The sequence below is a fragment of the Alosa alosa genome, chromosome 4, assembly GCF_017589495.1.
Source record: "Alosa alosa isolate M-15738 ecotype Scorff River chromosome 4, AALO_Geno_1.1, whole genome shotgun sequence".
In the NCBI taxonomy this organism is placed as follows: Eukaryota; Metazoa; Chordata; class Actinopteri; order Clupeiformes; family Clupeidae; genus Alosa; species Alosa alosa.
Window position 1 is genome coordinate 13,020,227 of NC_063192.1, and position 17,300 is coordinate 13,037,526.

Sequence of the window (17,300 nt, forward strand, 5' to 3'; positions counted from 1 at the left end):
TAAAGTATGTCTATGTCTGCATGGGAAAGTAAGAAACGAAATTTTCAATTCTTTGTATGACCAGTGCATGTAAAGAAATTGACAATAAAGCCGACTTGACTTGACTTGACTAAAAAGCATCTGATCACAAAATAGTTTACCTTCCTTTTTTGGGACAGGTGGTTTGTCTCCATTTATTTGAAACATGGAAACAGGCTGCTTTTTGGACTTGGAAGTCTTTTCTTTGGTGTCTGACTCACTTTTAGTGTCTGAAAAAACAACATGTTAGATGAGTGTGGGCATATTTTTAGATATTTCCAGTAAACCTGGCAATTCAATTGTGTTTAACACTTTTATCATTATGCAACATTATTCCCAACTACACAATATGGTTGTTTAAATAGTCCTGTGACTGCTATGTTGTAATATGGTTCATGTTGTAATATGGTGTAAGTTCATATTATTCAACTTATTACCATTCGCTTGAGGACACTTTTCACAATGCAATACATCATTTCCAGTGAAACTGCTGTTTCGGGAGAGGCAATTTGGCAAGTGGCAAATATTATGGCAAATATAATATATGTTTAGTTTATTGCCTTGCCTTGCCTTTGCCTTTCAATAATGTTGCATAGAAGCAATCGTAGTTAGAAATACTGTAAGTTGTGCATTATCACACATAACATTTAATACATTCTGCAAAATACTTAACAGAAAATGCTTCTTCACACACACACACAAACACACACACAACACAACACACACACACACACACACACACACACACACACAGTTCAACATTCTATACACACCTTTGGCCTTTGACTTCTTATCCTTGGCAACAGAGAGGGAACTCTCCTTTGTGATTTTTTTCTTGGTTGTTTTTTGACCACCATCATCATCATTATTATCTTCTGCATCTAAACCTGCAGTGACAATTCAAACAATTTCAGTTTCATTCATTTAATTTTGCAGTGTACAGACCTAGACTTTTACTTGTATGTAATTTTCCAAGAGATAACAAGTCCTAATAATATAATGATCTTACTTAATTTCTTTTTGGGCACACTTTTGGCTTTCTTCTTTGTGTCCTTTTCTCCTGTTTCCTCTTTATCCTTCTCAGGTTTCTTTTTCTTCACTTTTTTTCCATCTTTTAATTTCGACACGTTGTACAGAGAACCAAAACAAAACAAAACAACATATAAATTGAATGGAAAGGCCCATGTACTAAAGGCAAATTCTTATCATACATCATGCCTTTAATACAGTTCTGTTGCAATAAAGTTTGATATATTGTTATCAGTGAATCAGTGAGCTATGAAATGGATGTGTAAAAAACTAGTTTCAAATGCATAATGTGATATGGGTAGAGAGGTGCTAGCTATGCAGCTCCCTTAGGTTTTATATTACCTGTAACTGGCTGGACTGACTTTGGGATAGGTGAGATTAAATGGGCTCCTTAAAATTAGGGGTAAAGGGTGGCACACTTAAATAAAAAACAAAACAAAGAGTGTGTGACACGTTTTTTTTCTTTGATTCTATTTTCAAGACTAGAAATTCCAGGCACCTTACAACAATCCTCAGTGTGTGTTTTAGTTTTCAGTTATATTAAATGGGTTTTTACTTTTTGAAGGTGTGCTGCCTTCTTCGTCTGAGACTTCTTCAGTCTTCTTGGCTTTTGGCTTCTTTGGTTTGGCATCTGCACCGCTGGTCTTTGCTGAATCAGCTTCTTGCTTTTTCTTTTTAGGCTTCTTCAGATCCTGTTGGGAAAATAAAAGTGAATTTTAAAGTGTGTGTGTGTGTGTGTGTGTGCGTGTGAGTAAGTGAGTGAGTGAGTGAGTGAGTGTGAGAGAGAGATACACAAAAACAATGTTGGGTTTGTTTTCAACATGGGAAGAGCAAACACCATAATGCTGCTTTGAGGATCAATGTGAAACCTTCGAGGAATTCTTTGTAGATAATGAAAGAAAGCCAAAAGGCATCATGTGCACACTATTAAATGGATAGCATGGTGTTCACACATCAGTTACCGTTTTTTCTCAAAGTATTCTAAAAACACACTGCCGTTTTGTAATGGTTAATAAAACAGTTGTGTCTCCCAATTCTGGATGCGTCAGTGTGATCTTCAGTTTCCCCGGTGACCACATTGAGCAAGAGACCATGTAATCCCATTAGGCCAAATCTCATGTGTCTATTTCTGTCCCAGTGGATGATACAATCACACACAGGACATTTAAAAACCTGGTAAAAACGTCACTATACTATTTCCCCCAGAGAAAGTGCCTCAGTCACCAAACATGCTATTTTGAGTTTGAAAGTTCAACTGAAATCTAGTCCACTCAAAACAAGAATAACCAGGTATTCCTGCTGTTAAATAATAATGCATGGCATCTACTCATCAGCACACACATCTTTTGCCAACAAATGTGATGTTTAGGAATGACATGTTATTGTCACTAGAACTTCTGCAGGTATTAAACAAAATATTTATGTAGACCTAATGTACATAACTTGTGCAAGATAAATATTTTTAAAAAAGCAGTTGTTAGCAGTTGTAGAAGTTTTATGGGTTTCTTTCAGAATTTCACTGAATATTTTAATTGCACGATTTGTAATCCTTACAGCTAATTTAACTGTACCAGTGAGTTTTGGGGTTAGGCCCAGCAGCACTATTCTATTGTCCTATTCTATTATCTCCTTCTACTATTTAGCATTAGCATGTGTGAAAAGAACAGTAACTTTCCAAGTTCACTTAGCATCCTTTCCAAAAGCGTAGCCTAATAGCCTGATATTATTTTGTCACCATGTTTGAGAATAAAGCTCAAACATAGGCTCCAGAGACAATGCTTCTTTTGCTGTTTGTTTGTTTGTTTTCCTCTCTACGCCAACGTGTTAATTGTTAAAACCTAGCAGATGCTTTGCCTAGATTTGGAGAATCATTGGTTATAAGGTGACATCACTGAGATATTCCAGTTGATAAGATTTCCCTGTCAGCATGACTAATTCTGCCATGTTCAGGGACTGTACCACCACCACTGGGGTTTCCAGAAAATAGTGTTAAATTGATAAAGTGGCTCTTAAAAATGATAATGGGGCTTTCCCATCTTTAAACACTGACCAAACTGCTGTTTGCTCAAATTAGCATTAGCATGGAGTTAAGCATTACAAGAGTCAGTATTATGATTAGGTTCATCATAATTATAAAAAGGTTCTGTCTGTCATACAGCATGTCTTATACAGAATGTATATTATATTCTATAAGTCGCTTTGGACAAAAGCGTCTGCTAAGTAACCATAACCTCATACATGTCATGCAAATTCAGACTCGCTGACTGTTATACAAGTTACAGTGACATCTCATTTCCAGTTTAGAGAAAATTGAAAACCTGCCACTCTGACACTAGACACCTGCCACTAGACACTAAGCCCTTACTTTAGAATTGAATGTCTTACTTTGCAACAATTTGAAGTGAACAAGTCAATGTTAATTGAAAAAGCAATCAATTTCACATTGAGGCTAGAATGGATGAGATATCTATCCTCCAAAGTCTCCTTTATATTTTCAGAATGGGCTTCTTTATTACACCTACACAGTCATTTTGTTCATCCATTTCCATACGCACATCTTGAGAATCCGCAATTAACAGGTAAGAGAAAAAGTAAACATTACAGCAAGAAATCATTTGACTCTTAATATGATTTAATTTTGATATAATTTTGATATAAAATGTAAGATGTATGGACCAGTGACCGCATGCTGGATTGAAGTCATAGCTTTTAATGGCAAAAGAGTAATGGAATTATAGATATTCAGCATGGTGGTCAAAATCTTGAGTACATCATTCTGAAATCAAGGTGTCTGTTGGGAGCAGCAGTGATGGGAGCAAGTTGACAGATAAATTAAACTTAACTTTTTGTCAGGCTCCACCTATCTATCAGTTACTCTGTATTCTTGCTCCCACTTCAGTACCAAATCGTACTCTATAAATTCTACTTTTACTCTAGTTTTGAGGATTTTTAATTTTATCCAAATTACGGCGCCATTTTTCCTGTCTTCCTTCCAGTTACAAGGACAGAGTACTAACTTGGCAGTTGGCACACACATTAATAGGAATCACGCAATACTGTACCACCTCTTACATCACTGATGCATAAGGGCTGCCAGCTCTTATGCCAGTTAATTTCCACCAGTTGCACTCCACTAACTATAACATAGACACAAATTGAAGCTTTGTGTTGCACCTCTTTTTCAAAGAAAATAGCTGTAATCTAATTGACTTCTAACAATTGTTAATTTATTTGCATTTATGACATATAATATTGTTTTTATCACCTTAATGTTCGATGCAGGGGGTTCAGGCCCTGGGCTCTGTAAAGCACCTTGAGACTTATTTTAATTGTTATTGCTGCTACATTTTTTACATTTATCAACATAGAAAGTACAGAGTTGCATTTCCTCATCCAGTCATAAAGAGATACAGGTGACTAAAGCTTACAGTGAAGTCATATTCAGTCGATAAAACAACCCTAATACCCTCTTTTCCCACAGCCGTACCTTTTCTGCTGACATGTTGAATGCACTGACATTGGATCAAGGGGAGGACCAGATCGATGAGATAAAATTAAATCGTTTTTAAATCCCTCTGAGTAGAAAAGAAATCGGTGTGATTCCAAGGAGAAGTGTGTGCCACCAGGAGAAGTTGATAATAGGATTCTCAGGATAGCCATCTGGCCCAGGAGGAACCATGAGGATGGGGTAGGCGTTGGACTGTACCATTCAATGTGAGCCCACAAACAGGTGCATGCTGTCACTGGGTGCACACAATTTAATCACTGGGTGCATGCAGACTGTAAAAATCTTTTTCTTCAGTCAAGCAGACTGTACAAATGTTTTTGTTCAGTCATGGGTGCATGTAGTTTAAGCACATACTCTCTCTCTCTTTATTTCTCTCTCTCTCACACACACATACACAGATACACACACAACATGAAAACACTCACCAGATGAGTTGTGGTCAGTGGGGAAGCACTGGGCTGGAATCTAAAGAACAACAATAGTGGGGTCACTCACAAACTATTCTGAACAAGGTGCAAAGCATACGATACATGAGGCAAATAAGAGGAATTGTTGACATAATTTGAAGCCTTGTTACACTTTTCTTACTTGTCCATTGTCCAGACTTCCTTGAGCGTTCCCTTTTGTAGAGGCATTAGCTACTGTATTTAGCTAATTAGATGAATCAAATGTGCCCTCTACAGCTCCACTGTATGTCTAAACCAATTACACAAGATAAGTGACCACTGTCTGACTGTAGCATCACTACAAAGCTTTAGTCTACTACACTAGAGTGACTGCTCATCCCCACACCTTCTCAGAACCATATTTCAAATTAAAACTGCATTAAAACCATAAACATTACTACGTAAAGTCATTCTATCATTTAAACAAGAGTTTAAACAAGTCTTTTCATAGTCTCCCGTCAGAATCTAAATGGCTTACTCCAAGAGGTGCTCTCCTCAGTGGGTCGAGTGAGATTGATGCTTTGTCATGTGCACACAAGCTAGCCTCCTCTGAGTAGAGAGAAGAATCCCCTCTGAGACGGCTCCCACCAAAACCCTCTTATGAAGCGCCCTTAAAGCTTGTGCTTTGGATCACCTATGGAAACCCTTAATAGGATTTGAAGTGGTTTCAGTGGGCCACCACATGGCTCCCCACTGAAACCTTTAGGATGAGGTCAGCTCAGGAAAGACAAGAGGGGAATCCTGTGATCCTTATACCAAACAAAACCATGTACTTCAAGGATCATACTAAACTGATTTGCAAAATAAATCCTGCTTTAAAAAAACATTTAAAGAATGTTAAATAATATCTTTATGTTTATTGAGTGAGTCATTGTCCTGCATGATTAAGTAGGCCTACCTCTATATTATAAACATAATCTGCACATTATATTTGAAAAGATCTAGAAAGCTCTTAATTGGTTTGCATCCTACCTCAAAGGCTGTTCCTTCAGTGTGTCTTGGCAAGGACAAGTATCAAAGTCTCGTGACAACACCACAGGTGCACCTCAGGGATCAATTCTTGGTCCACTCCTGTTCTCCATTTACATTTCCTTAGGTGAGATCATTCACTCCCATGAATTTGCCTAGATTATGCTCAACTTTCTGTCTTCCCTGGTCACTACAATTTTCCATGCCTTAGGGGTGTTTTAGTCTGGGTGAAAGATCGGCAACCTCAACTCAATCTCTCCAAAAACTGAGATACTGGTATTCTAAACTAAGCTATTTCCCAACAGATCCGTGTCCAGGTTGGCTCATCTTCATTGATCCCTGCTAAAACGGCATGTTGGGTCACAATTGATGACCAACAACATTTTTCGTAACATGAAGTCCCAGTCACATTGGTTTATCCTATACAATATTCAGAAGATCAGGCCATAACACCATATACCACACAACCTCTTGTGCAGGCATGGTTTTGGTGACACATGCATTATTAGCTGGCCAACCTGATTACATAGTGAGATCATTACAGATGGCTCTGAATGCAGCAGCACGTCTGCAGCAGCACATGGAACTCCTCTGTTAGTTACTCTTCATTCATTTAGCTAGTGTGAAATTTAAATCCCTCACTCTGGCCTATATGATACTTGGATTTGCAACTTGCTATCTTGATTCCATGATCGTTCTATGCTGGGTTTATTTCCAGCAAACCCAAAGCACCATGGCAGAATATCCCAACTGTAGCAAACCAGAAGAGAGAATGCAGGAAAGCTAATGTAAATTCAGAAAAACTAAGCTTCAAATTCACTACGCCTTCAAAGACAGACATCATGCCTATAACTCTGAGTTAAAGGATAATTCCGGTATTTAGCACTTTGAGTCCCTTTTCTGGTTTGTTTTGGATGAACTAGAGTGGTGAACACTGTAAAGTTTAAAGTTACACACAAGTCACGCCACTCAACATCATCAGAACACGACAAAGTAAACAGTACACAACAACTCAACAGATAAAAGCGCAGGCTGTAACTGCAACAATACCATTCAAGTAAACACGTAATGGCTGGCTGTGAATTATGTACAACGTGGTGACCCTACACATGCCCCCCCAGAATTCACAAAGACAGACAAGTTCATCCGGTGAGGTGGGCACAGTGCTCGGCCAAACTTGCTCTGGCCATCAGGCACTGGGCCGCAGGAACAGGAAGTTCAGGGTTCGTTGACTGTGGAAGCGCGGTAGATGGAGGACGGCTCCGCCGTGGGGGCTGGGCAACCACCACCGGAGAGTCCAAGTCCAAGTGAGAGGGTTTAAGGCGGTTCACTGACACCCGGTCTCGCTTGCCCCCGATGCCAGCAGACCATGGGTGGGTAATGTTGCACACTTGAAGTAAAAGGGTCTTGACAACAAGTGTGTCGAAAGTTGTTAGTTTATTTCAAACTCCTTCATGAATTACATTCCGTTTTCATTACCACGTTGTTCTCTTTGTCTCGTTACTCTCTTAAGTTTCGTTTTCCTCTCCAAGTTTCGTTTTCCTCTCTTCACTTAACTACATGAATTACTCCATTAATAATCCTGCATTGCCACCTACTGGACAAAAATGGTAACCTCATCGTGACTATCTTAGAAGTCTAACATGTTGGAATGAAGACAACAAAAAAAAATAGAACATATCATGGGGTGTACACTACACTCTCCCCTGCTTAACTAAATGTCCTGACTTTTCCAGTCCCAGTTGATTCTGTCTGAACAGTTTAATTGCTAACAGGTTAGAGTCCAGAATTCAAGATACATATCTGATGACAGATTTCACAAAACACACATCTCTTTTTACATGTTATGTGTTAAACAGTGGGTGTCATTGTGCACTACGACACCCAACAATTTCCTCCGCTGTATTCACGGGAAGCTCATCTTGACTGGCATGGGCATGACCTTTGACCTGTTGTACAATCACCTAGAATCTCACACCTCATACATCCTATTTACCCAAAATCTAACCACTTGTCTCTTCTGTGTTGCAAGTCTTTTTCAGACTACTCGTATCTAAACACATTACCTTACAACAGCCACTTGTCAGTAATCCAGTAATCAGTATGTGATTCTAAATGTATGAACATTTTCTTGTAGGCCTATATTAACTCAAAGAAGCTCTATTTAAACAGGTTCTTGTCCCAACATATCTTAAATCAATTACTTTAACATGGACTTCTACATCCATACTATAACTGAATGGCAGGAACCATACATTTCTACTCTAAAGCTGTAAAACAACTATTTTAACTAAATGTGGGCTGTCCCAACCGATCATATGTGAATGTTTTAGGTGCAGTTCTAATTCTGAAAGGATATTGTCTTGCAGGTTGTGAAGATGGTGGAGACATCTCTTCCTCGTTGTGGCTTGCTGTCTCAAGCTCAGCATCCTCTGTCTATTCAGCTGCGCCTGCTGGCACCTCCTGTTCTAGCTCAGTCTTAATCATGTCTTCCTGGTCTCCGTCTGAATCTGATGTCCACAGGTTCTGTCTTTCCATCCCGTCGTCTCCCTCAAGTGCTGGTGCTGCCGTCTGAGGCTGGAACTCTGTAGCATCCGCTCTGAGGTTGCTCCGGGTTTGTCTGGGGGAATCTCCTTGGGACCATCCAGAGATGCATCTCCATTCATCCTCTTCACTGTCAGATGAAGACTCGGGTTCCGTGTACTGTGTTGGTCGTGACTTTTTCTGTTTGTGTTGCTTCTCACCTCTATTCTTTTCTGGAGTGTCCATCTCCACTGGCAGGAAATCACAGGGGAGCAGCAGATTCCGATGAAGTACTCTGGTGCGACCCTGGCCATCCTCTGGTTGTACTTCATAAACTGGACTGTCTGGATGTTTCCTCTTTACAACTACATGCACTCTCTCTTCCCAGAACGATCTAAGTTTCCCTGGCCCATCTCTCTCTGTCAAGTTCCTAATCAGCACTCTACAGCCAGGAGACAGTTCTGCTCCATGGATCTTTCTGTCATACCCATCTTTTCCTCTTTTCCCACAACCCTTTGTCGCCTTGGAAGCTAAACTGGTAAGCCTCTTCCATCCTTCTTCTCCATTTCTTTGCATACTCTTGATGGGATGCGCTGCCATCACTTGGTGGAATGCCAAACATGAGATCAATGGGCAATCCGAAGAGGAGGTAATAGGGTGCATATCCAGTGGATTCATTGCGGGTACAATTGAAAGCATGCACCACTTTAGCAAGAGAACTTTTCCAATCAGCTTTGGCTTCATCATCCAAGTTTCGCAGCATGGCCAGAAGGGTGCGGTTAAAGATGAACTGAACTGGAATTTGAAGTAAAGGTGATATAACAGATGTATTTTATTTCTTCTCATTGGTACAATGATTAAAATGGCTGAATTTATTAAAAGGGTTAAAATTGTACGTTGAAAGTGTTGTTGTTGTTACATGGGCGCTGCCATGTTGGATTTCAATAATCGGCTACGTCACTGGCATGGTACTCCACTAGCACTAGCAGCCATAGCAGATAATGAGTCTGAGGCTAGCTGACATGGCTGAAGAAACTAACATTAGGCCTAGCTGAGTTACATATTGGCCATAAGCTGTTTATTATAGGCTAGCCTACATCACAAAATCTCATACAAAATGAAACCAAACTAGTGAAACAAAGGCGAACACTTTAACAGGGGAAATTAATTGGGCATGAATCATACTGAACGCTATTTTGTCAATGAGCAGAAACACACACGACATTCAAACTATTGATAAGATGTGCACTATGGAAACTGGTAGGGATGGGCAAAGCGAGGCTTTATAAAACACTGAAACGTTTGAAGCAATTGTGCCAAATTGTTCCGAAGCTTTGAAACGACAACCTCAGAGCTGTTTAGGGTGAAACAAATCTGTCAAATGCTTCGTATTGGAGATGTAGTCTTTAAAGTTCGTGGCTCGCTGTGTTACCTGTGTTCAGTCTTTGTCAAAAGCTAAGCAGCATGCCCTTGGTCAATTACTGGATGGGAGTAGCCTGGCGAGCCAGACCCACATTAAAATGTAGGGTCTGGGCACTCACCGTTCGCAGTGCTATGTCCGAGGGGCGGGATAATCAGTTGTCTTTCAGATTCCCTCTGCACGCAATAGGATATTTGTTTTCAAGTAGCAGGGAATTCAAGCCAAACAGTTGCAACTCTGCCATCAATCCTTATGTTAAGCCCACAAAACGACTCTATACACCAGTGTTTCTCAAAGTGTGGTCCGGGGACCACTGGTGGTCCGCAAGCTATCCCAAGTGGTCCGTGAGCAGACGTGATCAAATATAATATAGATGATTTGTTTGCAATATTGAACCAACTTGTATGTAAATCCAAACAGTTCTGCAACACTGTCTATGCAAGATATGCCAGTTTAAATCATATGAATCCTCTGACACAATAAGCAAAGTGCAGAGACAAGCAAGGTGGTTCCGTGAGTAGGCCTATTGTGTAGGCTAATATACTGTTGAAGTAGGTCTAATCTTTTTTTTTTTTTTTAAGCTAGGTGGTCCGTGCATTTCTTTTTTATTGGTTAAGTGGTCCTTTGTCTGAAAAAGTTTGAGAAACACTGCTATACACGATTTCAATGTCCTGATTAAGTTTCGATTTCTGGAGCTCACAAGCCAACGGATAGTTGCTAGACTAGCCCTTAATTGCTGCCGCTGGGGGCTCGTCTAGATTTCTAGGCTAGGATGGGAGACCACATGAAGTCACAATAAAGATAATCTTATTGCTGCCACTATGTGTTCTCTAAATCACTTTCTTCTTATAAAAACACCCTCACTAACCACTACACCATCATTGTTATTGCTTAAATGAAAGCTTCACTGTTAATTGAACACACGGGCACGCCTGCCGACACCGGTGAAATGCACCGAAGGTTCGATTAACTTTGGTCACATGATATGGGGATTTTGAACGATGTATCGAAGCAGTGGTCACATGACATATGGCTGTTTTGAACCACGTTTCGAAGCAGTGTTTCGAAACACTTAGGCTAGTGCTTCGAAGCCTCGACACTGATTCGAGACGTCGGTTTCATAAGTCACACCCAACAATCTAGAAACTGGTCTGTAACTTTGTACGAATAAATGCCAAATGCCATATTGACTTAAAAACTTAGGCCTACGCCATATCTTGTAGTCTTTTTCAATTCATAGAAAAAAGCCCTTTTCTTTCACCCAATGCAGTCACTTCATAATTACAAAGTCGGGAAGGCCTCAACTTTATCTGTCCCCTTTGGAATAATATCTCGATGTAGCCTCAGATGGGTCAGTGTGATAGGCTACCATATCCAACCTAGGAAAGGGCTAGCAGCTAAACACCTTGGAAACAGGGGTCTGTAAACAGACCATTTAAACCATGACTACGATATCACCCTGGTAACTAAAAGCCAGCGGGTCTGTAAACAGCTTTCTACTCACCCTGAAGCCAGTTGTTCACCGTCTCAGGGCAGATTGTTGATGTGAGGGAGTTTACCTCGCTGCTGCTATCCAAGAGACTCGTGCAATATCAACATCCAACAAGGTAAAAATCTGCAAACTCTCCACTAACGTTAGCCTAAAATAAACGGCAAACTCGTGTATCCTCCGTGTATCTGGGGTCAACTTGGGGTGACGGAAGTTTTTAACAGTTTCAAGGAAGGGAGAGAGAGAGTGGGTCCAGAAGTAGTAGTCCAGACTGCGTCAGCCTACATTGCCGTGACAATGCGTGTTATAGGCCTATAGCTTATTTGTATATATGCACCGTAGCTTCGCATAGGACTAATGTACAGTAGTGGTGGTGAGGGATGGAGGGAGACAGAGAGACAGCGTGTGTGTTGCTGTCTCAAGCGCCCCTCGTCCAGTTTTCTACATGACCTGTAGGCTAGGTCTACAGTAGCCTATGTTATGCCGCACAAAATGTATCTATGTTGTACATTGCATGGAGACCACTAATGTATACCCCCCGAAATAAACACATACATAAATAAACATATTTCTCCCGTCACTTTGGCTTCCTCGAACATTTTTCCTACGTTTCGCCACTGCTTTGCAACAGATAGATTCCAGTGTCCATGCTCCGGCAGCGCCCACAGTCATTTTCACCCAAATGATCCTACTGAAGGATGAGCTGGAGCCTGAAACCGATCGTCCCCCATCTAGTGGTAGTCAAGACACTACAGGCCTGTCCCTCACAGGCTCAAATGTGTAACCCATGCCATTAAAATTACTTATTCCACTGCTTGGTTGAATTTCCCATTGTCATACGTAATTTAGAACGACCATTAACCATATGTTATCTGCACACCTATGAAGTAGATCCTTTTTTTGGCCGTATCACACTTGTATATTAATTCGCCGAACTCGTTGTGAAGTTTAAATGAACTGTCACGCGTTGCATCCGAAGCTGTAAAATGCAGGCGTTCAGAACATTGCAACATTGTAGCATATGACGGAGGTGGCTTTTAGCTAGATGGATGGCAGCAGGCTAAGTAAAAGCGATGTTTCAAAGCTAAAGTTCATCAGAATCTTGGGATACGCCCGCTTGACAACGGGAGAGATAGAACTAACGACTGGCCTTTGGCCGTAGCAACCATCCATTTAGAACTAGTAACGGCAGTTTGTCCTATGAGTTGAGAAATTAGTTGATATGTGTCGGAAGAAATTAGTTCTACAAACAAGACAGTTTTAGCGATTAAAACGTTTAAATTGTAACAGGAAATGAACCCAACGCAATTGGCAACAGTGGAATAAGCGGGATAATGCACTCCACGGTGGTCTGTTCACAGAAGTTAATGCACTACGAGGTTTAAACCTCCGCTTCGCGTCGGGGCCGTTTTACAACCTCGACCGTGCATTAACTTCTGTGAACAGACCACCGTGTCGTCCATTATCCCTTACTAATTTTCGTGTATACATAATATGCTACTTCTCAGGTCCTACCATGCCAGTGACGTCATTAAAACTGGCAGCGTTCTAATATTAACAAACGCAATTTTGGTGTTGCTTAAAAAAGGCTACGTATTGATTTTTTGTAATTACATTTTTTAGTGTCATTTATTTTTAATTGTCATAATCAACACATTATCAATGTTGATTCTTTCAGTTCAGTTAATCTTTAAAGCGTTCCACTTGACCGTTCCCCTGGGGGTGATAAGGGGTGGTGCGAGAACCTTGAATTCCACAGTACTTTTGGAGCTCGTTTGGAGCTTGTTTTCAAACTCCCTACCCTGATCATGGTGCAATTTGGTTGGGAAGCCAAATTTAAGGATGAAATCTCCAAATATCTTTTCAGCAGCTGTTCGAGCACTATTGTTTGTACACGCATATGCCTGAGCAAATCGCGTGAAATGGTCCATGACTACGAGAATGTACTCATACCCTCCTTTACACTTCTCTAGATGCATGAAGTCAATAGACACCAGCTCAAAGGGGTATGTTGTCACAATACTGGTAAGTGGTGGTTTCTGTGGCCTTTTCCGCTTCACTCAGCGACAGACCTTGTTGATGTGATGCTCTATGTCCCCCTGCATATGAGGCCAGAAAAAGCGCTCATGGACCAGATGCAGCCTTCCAGCCCATGAGCCTTCTTCACTCTTGGCCACTGGTGTTGTGTGAAATACTGTTTCACCTGCTGCAACAGTGTATCCTCCTCTTGGGCGACTCTCAAAGCTTCACGGGAGATCTGCTGCCCCATTTCCATCTTTGGCTCACTGCTCAGCTCTGCGATCGCTTGTGTGATGACCACTGGACACAGCAACATCGTTAGCCTATTTCAGTAGCTAAGGAAAATTTATTTTCTGATCGTCAAAACCACACCAGAGATGTTAGGCTTTAAATATAGGCTAATAATCAGGCGCTGCAATGATGTCACAAATAATGTCTGAATAGCCTAAAGTGTGTCGTCTCCACAGCAAGTATGTGTCCTAATAATTTATATCATAGCGACTAGGATAGTGAAATGATTTCACTAGCTATGCATTTATTATTTCTGCAAAACTGTAAAACACAATTAAAGTTTCTTTCAGCTTATCCATGTTTTTTTTAACGTGTAAATCGCATAGAATAGCCTATGTAGGCCTATATCAACCGTAGGCCTACACACTTCATCGCTATCACTTAGATGAAACCACGCTACGGTTCTTACAGTAACTCACTCACGTTCACTCTATAACTGTTAATTTTTAGTAGGCTATATTCGAACCTATCCATAACCCTTTTTTGCTATTTGACTCATCATTTCACATACAAAAATTTAAATAATGTCAGACAGCGAATTAGTAATTATTTAAAAAAATATATAATATTTTTAAAATATATATCTCCTGCCAGCAGGGGGTGCTGCAGCACCCTCACCCCCCCTTCCCGCGCCCTTGAGGGGCATCCTTGACAACCCATCTGCATCAGAATTAGACTTCCCTGGTCGGTACTTAATGGTAAATCTGAAATCGGCCAGTTCAGCCACCCATCTCAACAATGTTGCATTTAGTTTAGCTGTTGTCAACACATATGTGAGAGGGTTATTATCTGTATATAGGCCTACTGTAAAAGATGGAGTGTAATACAAATAGTCCCTAAATCTCTCACATATGGCCCATTTCATGGCTAAAAACTCTAGCTTACCAGGTGGAGATGGTTTTTTCTCTGGAGCTGAGAGGGTGCGGGAACCATAAGCGACGACCACTAGTTTTCCTTCCTGTCTTTGATAAAGCACCGCCCCCAATCCCCCTGAGACGCATCGCAATGCAGAATAAACGGCTCTTCAAAGTTCGGGTAGCCCAGGACAGGGGGACGGGAAAGATGATCAATCAGCTGACACAGTACTGCGCTATGCACTTTCCTCACATCTCTCAGGTGGTTCTCAAACCTTTGACTATGTACTAAATTATCATCCAGATACAGCTGACAAATTTCATCTCTAAGTCCCACTAGGCATTCCTCCATACTACGCTGGAACTCAGAGGGAGCGGCAGACAGGCCAAATGGGATCCGTATCCACTCGTACAGGCCTCAGGGTGTTATAAAAGCAGTGAGTGGTCTACTAGGCTACTCTCTTCTAGAAAAACCTGATGGTAGGCCTTGCCCTGATCTAGCACTGAAAACCAGGCACTACCATGTAAGCCAGTGGTCCCCAAACTACGGCCCGCCACCTCATTTTGGGTGGCCCCCCAAAACATGTCCGTGGTATATAGCAACCGGCCCGCACGGGAGTACGACATTGTCAAACCTCCGCAATTTCCCCCATTCATTCTCTATGGCGAGTCTTAACAGTACACATGTAATACTCTTTTTGTCCACTATTTTGGCGCTGTTTCGCGTTTGCCGTCAAAAACGGAATGAAATGTAGGCCTACCTGCAAACAATGTAAGAGGCCTATGCTGACTCCATCAGTGCTCAAAGTATTGTAAAAGTTTATCAATTAATTGTTAATAACTAACTAACTTCTATTCAAGTCATATTTCTGGGACTTTCTGGGATAATTATTTCTATTTTGTATTCACTCGTTCAAATGCTCATAGCACAAAGAGGTCACAAGTTCAGGTGAGTGAAAGTTAGAATGGTGGTCATTTCAGACCACTTCAGCGCTTTATAAAATTCTCATAGTTTGAGAACTTTACATTTTCAGAGTTCAGAGTTAACACATTTTTAATAAAATATACTTTTGGGAATGCAAAAGTCTTTTTATTAGTATTATTTAATTTGAGTTACGTTTTACACTGATATGGCATGATGGCAATATAAACACAGCTAACAATGGTATTAAATTGCAATAGCCTATAGATTAAATGTAATGGAATATTCGACTGGTAGACTGCTGTTTTTCACAGCACTAAGCTATTTATGGTTACTGATATACTCCGAGTCTCTGGCCCTCTCTTAGAGCCAGGCATAGTAAGCTGGGAACCACTGATGTAAGCTATCAAGCATATCTTGTATGCGGGGAATCGGATGGTTATCTGGCAGCAACTTTTGGTTAAGCTCTCTATAATCGCAGCACAGACGTAGGCTTCCATCTTTTTTTCGCACACATACAATAGGAGATGAATAGTGCGATCTAGATTTTCTGATCCAGCCTGTTTAATAAGTCTTCCAGATACTGCTTAACTTCTCTATGCAGTGGCTTAGGAACAGACACGTAAGTTCTTCTTACCGGTGTTGGATCGGTGAGTCTGATTTTCAGCTGCATGGAAGGGATGTGCCCTACATCGTTGTCATCTCTGGCAAAGGCTTTACACTCCTCTCTCAACATTTGCTTCACTTTCACTTTTTGCTGAGCAAGGGGAAGATGACTCACTGTTATTGGTGGGTCCTACCTTTCTTCCTCCGCAGCTATTTCTCCATCAGGCTCAAACTCATCCTTTCCAATGACATCTTCCGGCACAGCTGGAGGAAACTTGTGATCCAGTTTCCCATAAGGCTTGGGTCTTCACCCCATCCAGTGAGCAGTTCATCATGCACTTACTTCCAAAAGCTGTGAATGGTGCTGAGGGGAAATGTGGCTTACAGAGACAGATCCTCCAACTTTTCCACCTGGGTCCCATCTCTCTGTTAGCAGTCTGTCTTCTAATCGGTGAATACTTTCCGTGAGAATAGTCTGAGTGTCTGATGACTCGCTCAGCTGTGCTTGATTGATCGAAGATACACCCTCTACTCTTTGGTCCGAGACATTGACTAAGTCATGTTTACTTGTTGAGTTCTTTTGAGCTCTGCAGCCTCTTGAGAGATGTCCAGTTAGGCCACATTGGAAACAATGGTCACACTGCTCCTCATCGCCCCTCTCTTGACACCCTCTGCATGCTCTCTTGGCTCTGCGTTGGAACTGATCAGGCGGTCGGGGTCAGTATTGGACATTCTTCCTCAACCCAGCTACCTCTTCTCTCAATTGCTTCACAGCATCCATCAATTCACTTTCTCTTTGACTTTTAGCCAATTTTATTTTATGACTCTTAACAGTGGCCTTAACTAACATGCTGTGTCCAGGTGGCCGACTTGAGTCTGTGTCCTTGTCATCACATGTCTGGTAAGTAACTGTTTCTGTTTGCAGCTCATTTACTCTAGCTGGCTTGTTTGGGATACTTTTCTTCAATTTCTGCTGTCTCTCCCAGTCAACGGCTGCCGCCTCATTCATTTTCTCTATTAAGGTCTCATCAGTCACTCTTAAATCATCCAAATGAACCTTCAGCTGAATTTTGATATTGTCACTCAATAGCCCTGTGCTGACTGACCTGAGAAACTTCTTTTGAATGAGTTCTGGGCTGTACTGTACATCTGAGCTGGCATCATTAGCAGCCTATGAGCCTCTCTTTGAGTTCAATTGCACGAAAA

General features: G+C 41.1%; 2 protein-coding genes across 2 annotated transcripts in view; both read right to left on the bottom strand.

Annotated features, from left to right (window-relative positions):
* tulp1a (TUB like protein 1a) overlaps positions 1-5,585 on the bottom strand; it is a 10,468-nt gene extending 4,883 nt beyond the window's left edge. Inside the window, exons 1-7 of the mRNA XM_048240586.1 lie at positions 5,480-5,585; positions 4,981-5,020; positions 4,535-4,790; positions 1,604-1,739; positions 1,028-1,129; positions 792-905; positions 141-248 (exon numbers count right to left, since the gene is read on the bottom strand). Coding sequence (XP_048096543.1) covers positions 141-248; positions 792-905; positions 1,028-1,129; positions 1,604-1,739; positions 4,535-4,549 — 475 coding nt within the window. The 5' untranslated portion in view covers positions 4,550-4,790; positions 4,981-5,020; positions 5,480-5,585. The remainder of the gene's footprint in view (positions 1-140; positions 249-791; positions 906-1,027; positions 1,130-1,603; positions 1,740-4,534; positions 4,791-4,980; positions 5,021-5,479) is intronic.
* Positions 5,586-7,000: 1,415 nt separating this feature from the next.
* Positions 7,001-11,525, bottom strand: LOC125293731. The gene is made up of 2 exons (XM_048241822.1): positions 11,418-11,525; positions 7,001-9,288 (listed from the first exon to the last, which is right to left on the bottom strand). Exon 2 carries the CDS (start codon positions 9,238-9,240, stop codon positions 8,407-8,409), a length of 834 nt encoding a protein of 277 aa, XP_048097779.1. The 5' UTR covers positions 9,241-9,288; positions 11,418-11,525; the 3' UTR covers positions 7,001-8,406.
* Positions 11,526-17,300: the final 5,775 nt, after the last annotated feature.